This window comes from Patagioenas fasciata, chromosome 18, assembly GCF_037038585.1.
Source record: "Patagioenas fasciata isolate bPatFas1 chromosome 18, bPatFas1.hap1, whole genome shotgun sequence".
Taxonomy (NCBI): domain Eukaryota; kingdom Metazoa; phylum Chordata; class Aves; order Columbiformes; family Columbidae; genus Patagioenas; species Patagioenas fasciata.
The window spans coordinates 6,725,947-6,735,851 of NC_092537.1; the positions used below are offsets into that span (position 1 = coordinate 6,725,947).

At 44.8% G+C, this 9,905-nt stretch overlaps 1 protein-coding gene across 2 annotated transcripts; it reads left to right on the forward strand.

Moving 5' to 3' along the window:
* Window positions 1–1,443: 1,443 nt before the first annotated feature.
* On the forward strand, window positions 1,444–9,608 carry PCTP (phosphatidylcholine transfer protein). Of its 2 annotated transcripts, XM_065852467.2 has the most exons (6): window positions 1,444–1,620; window positions 3,688–3,805; window positions 6,824–6,903; window positions 7,223–7,394; window positions 7,877–7,944; window positions 8,372–9,608. In XM_065852467.2, the coding sequence occupies exons 1-6, from the start codon at window positions 1,474–1,476 to the stop codon at window positions 8,435–8,437; spliced, it is 651 nt and encodes a 216-aa protein (XP_065708539.1). In that variant the 5' UTR covers window positions 1,444–1,473; the 3' UTR covers window positions 8,438–9,608. The 2 variants fall into 2 exon arrangements, with proteins under 2 accessions (XP_065708539.1, XP_071672649.1); XM_071816548.1 differs by lacking the exon at window positions 7,877–7,944.
* Window positions 9,609–9,905: the final 297 nt, after the last annotated feature.

Consider the following 9,905-nt stretch of genomic DNA (forward strand, 5'->3'; position numbering starts at 1 on the left):
CTGTGTTTTGGAGAACCAGCTCAGCTGACTGAAAGCACACTATTGCAATTCACAAAGAACACAAAATATTTTATACATACTATATAATTATTAACAATACAAGCTCATAATACACGCACGCATACTGCAAAAAGAAACCAAAAGAACTGGAATGTTTGCCTAGCGGTTTCACTGGGGAGGTGAGAGCAGGTGATGTATGAGCAGACTTTCCACCATTAGTGACATTATTCTAGAAAGATGCTAAAGGTCAAATTCTGACATCAAATTTATATTCTGGGGGAAGGGTCATGAGAGACCATCTTGCCCTCTGCCACAACTCCCCCAAAGTCTTCTGGGCTGTGCAAGGATGACACTCAGCCTATATTGTCCAAACCAGAGTCAGCAGAAATCCTCATGCTCTGCTTGCAAACCAATTGACTGTAACTGGAAGGGACAGCTGACATAAGTGAACTCTTTGTCAAAGAAGTCAGCCACTTGGCAGGGAAGCTAGAAAAAGCTACATTTTGCCAGCCTTGTGCAGAGGTCACCACCAAGTCCATTGGGCTGGTGCTGTCAAGCAGGCTCTATGTCAGTCAGTAGGTTTGATGATGTCCCATAGCTCAGAGCTGTTTGTGTTTTATTCCGAGGACACAGCGTTCAGAAGGAAAACCTCACAGGAATTAGAATAATAAAGCTGTAATGAGAACAGATTTACAACTCCAAGGAGAAAACCTGCCCTAGCCACTTCATGTTTTGATGCCCTGAATGTTCCAGCCTCACACATTTCCCATATTGTTATAGCCAATGTCATTCAGCAGAAACCCAAGGTGTGAGGTGCATCCCTGTCCTCCTGAGTTCAACCCTGTGACAAAGTTTTGTGTCCCCTTCCACCCCACCCACCCCAGGCCACCAGCGGCCACCTCTTTGCTGTCCCCTTTGCCTGGCTGGCTGGGTCTCCGTGTGTGCTGGGGTCAAACACACTGACCAACCAGCTGGACAGTGCCTACTCGTTCGTTGTATATTCTCATTGGAACTTGTTCTTTATATATTCTCATCGGAACAGTCCGCAACGGAAACTGCTTTATTAAAACGTGGGGGAAAAAAAATAATAAAATATATATACATATATATATATATATACACGTGCCCATAGAGACTATTCAATCTGTGTCCTTGGGGAACACCCAACGAAAGGTTCTGAGCCACACACCAAGGGCACCGGGCCCTGCTCTGGCGCTACACCGATGACACACACAAATAGCGGCCGCAGACCGCACGTACCACCGAGAAACGGAGTCCCTCTCATAAACTGGAGGAAGCACGGGGAAACCGGCGGGTTTACACCGACATACACCCGCGCCCTCCGGTTCGCCGCGGCCCCGCAGCCCGTGATGGCGGCGCGGCGGCCCCGGGACGCGGCGGGGCCGGCGGGGAGGGGCGGTGGTGGCCATTGGCTGGGCCCGGTCCGGCCCCGGTCTCCTGCCGGCGCGGAGAATGGAGGCGCCGCCGCCGCGGGGCTTCTCCGAGGAGCAGTTTCGGGCCGCCTGCCGGGAGCTGGACCAGCCGGCGCCGGCTGCGGGGGGGCCGTGGCAGCTCCTGGTGGAGAGCATGGGCGTGAGGATCTATCGGCTGTACGACGAGGTGGGCGGCGGGGGGGTGGCCGTGCCCCGGGGCTGAGCGCGGCTTGGGGACGCGCCCCCGGGGCGGGGAGCCGGGGGAGCGCGGCTGAGGGCGGGGCAGCGCGGCACGTCCCGCTCCGGAGCCGCCGGTTCTCTGAGCTCCCTTGGCCGTCCGGGCGCCACCGGCCTCGGCTCAGTTTCGCCGGGCTCGCAGCAAGCAGCTTTCAGGGTAATGCTATTAACCGCTGATGGAGAAAGCGGCTCTGCTGCAGTAAACACCGTTCTCACAAACTGCCGGGGGAACCTGCGAACTGTGAGGCTCTAAAGCTTGTGAAGAGCTGGTGGCTGGAGAAATTCCCGGTGGAAGGTGCTGTCGGCGGCAGGAGCAGCCGTGGGTCTAACGGGGAGGTTGTGTGTCCCACTCCCGAACCCCTCCGAGGATGCGGGTGGTGAAGGCGAGACCGCCCGTCCTGGAGCATCCTCCTGAGCTTCTCCCTTCTGCCTCTCTCCAAAACTCCCTTCAGACTGATTTTGCACCTTTCTCCCTCTAAAATCAGGAGGCAGTTTAGAAGGGTTTGGAATCATTTCAAGCACAGTCATGTTTGAAAAAAATAGCAAATAAAGCAAACGTATGGGTTTGTGTGAAAGGCAAGACAAGATAAGGAAAGTATCTTTTCTTTTTAAAAAAGAAGTGACTTCATACACCTCAGAGTTTCTTGGTGGTAAATAGTCCCTGTTTACAGCATGAACATGGTAACTGGCAATAGCAAGACAAGTGCATGGGTGAGCACACACAGCAGAGCTGAGCTTGCAGTGCCTTGCACGACCCCAGCTCAGGGGAAATGGACAGACTGGGTAGGATGCGAGGGGCTTTTCCAAGTCTAGTCTTCTGATTCTGATGGGATAGAAGTCTCTTGTTCGTTTTGTCTTTCAGTTGCTTCGAATTGCAACATGAGAAGAAGAACCAACTTCCAGGAGAAGGGGTTTTGCTTAAAGTTGTTAGGGGAAAAACTGGCTTCTAACACATATTGAACCGCAAGTCCACTACAGCAGTGGCAGTGCAGGAAGCTGAAGGCAGCAGTTTTATTTCTTCTTGCCTTCTCTTTCCACCTTCTCTGCAGCCTACACAAACAGATCTCCAGGGCTGTCCTGCTCTGTGCTGTATTCCATTCCACTGATTGAAGAACATAATTTCTTGGTTTGTCTTGAGCTACAGTATAAGAACTTGAAGGCTACAGATATAAGAATGACTGAACTGATAGAAAAAAACCCCAACCATTCACTAACAATGTTGTATAATCCGTCCCTCTCTTTCCTTGGCAATGCTTGAATTTGACTCCTACACTGTATATTCAAAATACTCTCATTGTTTTAATTTAGTCCTGAACTGGTACTAACAATAGGACAAAATTGCTCTATAGGCACAGATGGAGTTTCCATATGTTGAGAGAAACAGTAAAAGCATTAACATAGGAGATATCCTGCACCCCACCCCTTCAGTGCAGACAGCTTTAAAGTAGCCGATAAATATTCAAGGTAGATATAATAGCACATTGTATATAAGCATGAACATTGTAAAACATTCCTGTATCACAGCTTGAAGTATAAGCACACCTGACTCACTGGAGAGCTATTCCAGATCGTGCAGTACTCGGTAACCTCCTGGAAATGTCTGTGATTCTCAAGTACATTATATATAGGGTATGGAGACCTTGCCATAACAATTTAATGCTTCTGGTAAGCTTAAGGTTCGCAGGATTTAGTCTGCACTGACCACTGGAGATGAAAAGGGGTGTGTGTAGAAACACGTTCCCTTGGAACTACTTAAGCACTAAAAGAGTACTGGTGTAAGGGAAGGAACCGCCATTGTGCTGGGCAGCGCAGCCTGTCTGGATTTAAACTTTCATGTATAGATCAAAAAGTCGAGAGGTTAAAGACTGAATCTTCTATTGTTTTTTGAACACTTGCTTTCACAGCTCTTGAGCAAATTCGTAGTTGTGCCCCACCTAACTTCCTTCAGCTGTTCTCCCTGCTGCAGAGTGCTTCCCTTTCCTGTGTGACTTTTCCTCCCCCTGTTCTGTTTCCACAGCAATCTGGACTTTATGAATATAAAATCTTCGGTGGTCTTGCTGACTGTCCCCCAAAACTGTGTGCGGACGTCTATATGGATTTAGACTTCAGAAAACAATGGGATCAGTATGTTAAAGGTAAGCTCATCTAGGCAGTTTAAAAGCAAGCTTTATGTCCACAGTGACTCTTCCCACTAAGACTTTGTTCAAAGGTATTTTAAAGTTGCTGCATCCAAAGACTTTCAGACAGATTTAAGTATCTTTTGGGATAAAGTTGCACTCTGCAAATGACATGGAACAGTTAATGTCTCCTCACCATATAGCATCCTTCTGGAATGAATTCTTCCCATGTTGGTTAAAGCATATAATTGGCATCACTTGTTATGCTGAAGCACCTTGCAGCTTCTGGTTGTAATTCCTAGGTTAAATTTTAGCAGATGTTCTGGGGAGAAATTGAGATAGTAGCTTTTGTGCCTCTTTGCCTGTTGCAGCGGAGCAGTGCAATGGCTTGCACCAGTCTGGTCCTTTCCTGAAAACACTGGTTGTTCTTGGCACCTTTTACCATCAGAAATAAGTGTCTATTGAGAGAATAGTTGCTGACTTTGGGTTTTTACAGAGAAAGGAATAACTAATTTAGCTGTGTTTTTAGTTAATGTTGTCTTTGAAAAAGAGAGTTGAACCCCTTAAGTCAGCAGTGACAAGGCGAGGGTTCAGCTGGTGTAGGCATCCAATAACCCATTTATTTTGGAGATGTGGAGCTCTTCCGTCTTAAGCCTGTGCTTAACATTGGTTCAGGCCAATAAAACTAAAACAGGGTGGAAGTGTTTTGCTGAACAAAGAACAGTATTAAAAAGGAAAGAATCATTAAATGTTGTGTTTGTTAAGTCTAGGACTGCTCTGTGGTGAACAATTACTAGTAATGCCTGTGGCTGTATCGTACAGAGAACCACACATTTGACTAATGTCAGTACTTGGTCAAGCTTAAGATGCTCTGTCTTCATTAGTAAGTGTTATTTGTCAAAAGGGGCAATAGCTTTCTTGTAGTAAAGGCCACTTTGCCGTTAATGAAACAAAAAGAGCTGGAGTGGGACTCAGCATTATCACATTGGATGTCAAAATATTGTGTTATTTTAATTTAATTCAGTAGTCTTTGATTTGTGCGTTTAGGAGAACTGAATCCTTCTTAAACACACACTTTTTGTAATACCTTCTTAGAGAAAATAAAGGAAGCAGTTGGGGGAAGCTACACCCTTAAACTAAAAGCTAGATAATGTTTCAGAGCTGGTGTTTACATCCGTGTTGACCGTGACATGTTAATCTGTGAATTTATACTTGCGCTGGTGCTTCAAGTCCAGCATTTCACAGAATTTCACTCGTGAAGGGCATAGGCGTAATGTTAGCACTTTCCCTTTAGCTTAAACACTGGCACAAATCCACCCGTTCTTTAGAACTGTACATGTGATTAAATAGTGCTAACTACTGATTTCAGTGTAAACTGTGTAAGCTTGGGTTTTCTTCTTTCACATGTAGGGAGAAAAAACAGAAAGCTTTCATTCAGAGCCTTTTTGCCATTTGTTTTAGTGTTCATATTCCTTGTTGCTCATGCAGCTGTGCAGTCACAGCTGTCCAGAGCTCTGCTGAACTGCAGGCTGGCACTAAGATAAAAACATGACCGAGGTAGAAGTAGCTGCTTTTTCAGTTGAAAAGGTACCACTAAACGTAAGAGGAGTTGATCTCTGTCCTCTAGTTCTGTTCAGCAAAACTCTTTATAAGGCCTGATAGGAGGCAGATATGGACGGGATTCCTGTGGGCACTTCAGAGGGTCGTGCTTTGATCTGCTCTTGCCAAGGGTTTACTTGAGGCCTCCGAAATGTTGGAAAAGGAAAGCTTTGCTGTTAGTAGTGGAAGTAAATCTAATACACTAAGCCAAAGCTCCAGTGACCTCTGGTGGATGCCGTAATATTGTAGCTCGCTCCAGCGCTAGGAGTTTGAGCATCCAGTGCTGCTGCAGCCTGGAGAAGAGAAGATGTTTTTGTGGCTGACTTGCAGGGCACGCCAGCAGAAGCCCGGTTTGGAACATGTTATATAGGGAAAGAATCTTCCATCTGTGGCACCCATCTCGCCTTGGCAATGAGATCATAAATCTGTTTTAGCCTTATTTTCAAAACCACTGATGGTGATGTGGCAGCCTGTGTGCATTGGCTCTGAAGGATATATTGCGCCTCAGGCAGAATTCTGCTCAAAAGGAGGAAAAGACTGCTCTGTTAACACGAACCACCTTTCTGGATCACACACTTTTAACCGCACCCACATAATGACCAGTCCCCGAGCAGACAGGAATTACCCCGGCTCAGCCCCATGGCTTGTCTGGTCCATTAACCTGATAACGGCAATTACCACCCCACGGGAAGAAGCTGTGCAGTAGACATTTTCAAATGCAGTTATGTAGTTCAAACTAATTTTCTCCTTTATGCCACGCTACGATCTGACTGAGTCATTGCCATGTTTTAGAGACTATTCTTAGATACTTTCTTCCTATTCAACTGCCTTCTGATTGATTTCTGGGCAGAATGAGGATGGTGTCATGAAGGCTCATAAAGTGCTCAAGCCTCTTGTTCCCTGCTTGTATATACTGCTGTGAAATTCCTAGTAGCTTTTTCAGACTTCACTAATCCCTCGTGTAAGACCTCTTTGGGAAAGCAGTACTTGTCCTAGTTCCTTGTTAACTCAGAGTCATTTACAAGAATGATGACAAGCTTGTGAAAAATCGTACTGTACTTGAGGCTCAGAATTATTCAGGGTTTACATAGGCGAGAAAAAAGCTTTGAGATGGAAAGGCTTTGGAATGAGTTGGCTGAAAGTGTTTGGGGTTTTTATTTGTTTGGGGTTTTATTGGTTTTGTTTGGTTTGTTTTTTTATCAATGAATTCAATAGCAGCAATAAAACAGGTCGCATGGTTTTGTGCGTTTGATTCCTGAACAACCCTGCTGCAGAACTTCTTTTAATGTCTTCTGCTACAAGTACATATCAATTTTGACATAAGGTTTGCGTGTAAAATGTGGTCATGTCTGAAATTTGAGCAGTTCTTCACACCATGTATGGTTCTGTTGCTGTAGAAAACAAAAGTTTCTAACAATCTTCCTTTTTCCACTGTAGAACTATATGAGAAAACATATGATGGTGAAAAAGTCATCTACTGGGAAGTGAAGTACCCATTTCCTCTCTCAAACAGAGATGTATCCTTTCAAGCTTTTTGTTCCTCTTGCAGTTTTTGTCACCTGGTCATCTGGGAATGCCAATAATATGTAGATTCTACTGCTCTGCTGCGCTCGGTCTAAGACCTTGCAGTCATTTTACATGGATATGTATAGCACGGAGAAGAGTGTGGGTGCCTGTTCCCACACACAGCTGAAGCTCACAGAGCTGATTTATTACTCTGCAGGACTGAGTCCTGTAGAAGCATAAGGAGCTGGTATTTGTAATGGAATTCACTTGTCCATTCATCATCTGTCAAACTGACAATGTTTTGACATGCCTCCTCAACTTAGCATACAGTATGTCTATATTCGCGAATGTCGAGAGATGGATGTGGATGGGCGGAAGATCTGGGTTGTCTTAGCTCAAAGCGTGTCTGTTCCTCAGTGCCCTGAAAAGCCTGGTATTATCAGAGTTAAAAGTTATAAACAAAGTCTGGCAATTGAAAGCGATGGCAAGACTGGATCTAAAGGTAAGAGGTCAAGAAAGTGTGATCACAAGTCACAAAGCCAAAGAATGTGTGTATAAAAGTGCACAAAGAGGGAGACTGGGAATTTTAAGCTAAAACCAACTGTGGTCTGGTTAACTCAGCAGGGATTCAAGTATCGTGTTTGATGGATGTCTAAATTAAAGGGTTTGCCTAGAGATTGACTCCTGTCTGAGATTAGTCCTTTAAAGACAACCTTATTTTATAAGACAAGCTGCCTAAAATGGTTTGCAATAGCCTAATTTAACATTGTGGTGCTCTCAGCTTCCCAGAGGTTACCTGGGAACGGCTGTACTTACTTCACATTCCACTTCAGTACAAGTTGACGTTCTTGCGAAGAATTTAGAGCAGAACTGTTGTACTTGGTGCTTCAGCCATGCACAGCAACAGCTTCTGTCATATGGTGTTAGAGCGAATACTCAGACCATGGCTGCATAACTCTCTGGTGACTTCTCTCCCATCTCTAGTCTGTATGTACTATTTTGATAATCCTGGCGGCATGATCCCATCGTGGCTGGTCAATTGGGCTGCCAAGGTGAGTAACGGCCGACAGCACAGTTGTCGTTGCCTGATCTGTTTCAAACAATGTGTTCACTGCATCCATCCCTGTCTTCTGCATGCTGGGTAGAAGTATTCAGTCCCATTTTTAGACTGGCAGTTGTCTTAATTTTTTTCCCTTTCAAATTCCTTCCGTTAGTCAACCAGGCAGGTAAGTTCCTGCAACAAAAACAACAAATCCATATTCCAGAGCATATGTGAATAGCCTTAACACAAGCAAATGTCAATGATTAATTCTGTCCATGAAGTATTAAAGCAATTGTCTGCTGCTTTGTAGCAGATCTTAGAATTGTCCTGTACGTGTTTTTTAAGGCATGATCTACATAGAGGGAATTCTCATCCTGATTAACAGTTTTTTGTGATTACTTTATGCGATAATTGCTTTTCCACTTTTCTCTTTACAGAGCGGTGTGCCTGCTTTCTTGAAGGATATGCAAAAAGCCTGCTGTAGTTATTCTAAGAGGACATAGGTCAAAGTACATCTTAATTGTTTAATTCCTAGAGCTCTGCACTTACAGGAGTGGCCGTTGTGTATTACACTGGATAAAAATCTACCTCCAATATTGGAAAGAATTTGATTTTAGTGGATTTATGCCTTGAATTTTATTAGATCTCTCTTTCCATCTCCAGCTGAAGAGCTAGCCACTGACAGGGTGACACCGCCATCAGCTGCATCCTTTTGAAAGCGCTTAGGTTTAGCTTTGTCCCCCATGCTTTGCTTACGCTTGTTGTTGTGTGTCAGCTTGAGGAGTCCTGTTGATTCAAATATTACACCCTCAGACAAGGGACAATGATCTTGCTGGGAAAAATGTCTGAACTTGGACTGAAAATTCTCTGCATGTCTTATGCCTGGATCTACCTTTGTGGCCTTGCAGGGTGGCTTCCTACTGAAATTGAGAATTAGAGCTTGCGTTGCTTTGAAGGAAACACTTTTGCTACCCAAGTTTGACATTCTTAAACTGTCTGCCTGCTGGAAACCTAAAAACTGTTGAGGGCATATAGGAAAATTACTAGGAGGCTGCAGTAGGAACTGACCTCTGTTACTAAGCATCCTTGTCACGGCTTTAAGTCCAGATATAAAAGTACTTGTGCGTAAAGCCTTGCATTCACATCTCCATACCCCTGTATGAAAAGTAAAAACAATTGGCTTGTCTAGCTAGGAAAAAAGGAGGAGTTGGCTTCCATGTCTGATTGAAGGAGAACAAGTTATATCTTCGGAGTCAGTACCCTTATCTGTAAGTTGGATACCAGCTTGAAATTGGAAGTAATTTTGAACTGGATGCCTGCAACTGAATGTGAATGAACTTGGCATGGAACTTGGGCTTGCTTGCATTTTGAAATTTCATGCTGATGTAAAGAATGAAATTGTAATTTTGGATGGTAATCCATGACAAGCACAACTGAGGAGGAAATTAAACATCCAACAGCTTTGGGGGGAATTGGGGAGGATGGGGTGCATAAAAGATGAGGAGGCCTAAGGCTCAGGGATTTAAAGTATTCTGCATCATTATTAAATCTAATCCTATTATTGAACAAATCTTGAAGTGGGGTAGGTTTGTCCTGTTAAAAAAGAAATGGTTGACGTGATTGCCTTTATATTTTGTGTAAATATTTGTTTCCAATAAATCATTACTCTGTCCATGCAGTGTCTTGTTCCATCTAGCTAGACAGGAGCATCCTTGGGGCGCTGGTGAAGCCAAGCCTCCGCAATCCCACTGACCCCTTCGGTCGTCCCAGCCCACTGGCCCATGGAATCAACCCCATGGGAGCAGCTGTGTCCCAGGAGCATTGGCCGGGTGGCCGGTGGCACTTGCCCTGAGGGATGGAGGCCACTCAACAGTGGTGTCACAGCACCGGGGGAAAGATTTGACACTATGAACACTCCAAGATTAAAGACAGACAACTAGGATGATTTATCGATTGCTTTCCTCCCCCACC

Bases quoted from the DNA above. Each gene is read 5' to 3' on its own strand.
- PCTP (XM_065852467.2), top strand. From the start codon at position 1,474: ATGGAGGCGCCGCCGCCGCGGGGCTTCTCCGAGGAGCAGTTTCGGGCC. The intron at 3,806-6,823 runs GTAAGCTCATCT...TTTCCACTGTAG, and splicing joins ATGGGATCAGTATGTTAAAG to AACTATATGAGAAAACATAT. The intron at 7,395-7,876 runs GTAAGAGGTCAA...TCCCATCTCTAG, and splicing joins TGGCAAGACTGGATCTAAAG to TCTGTATGTACTATTTTGAT.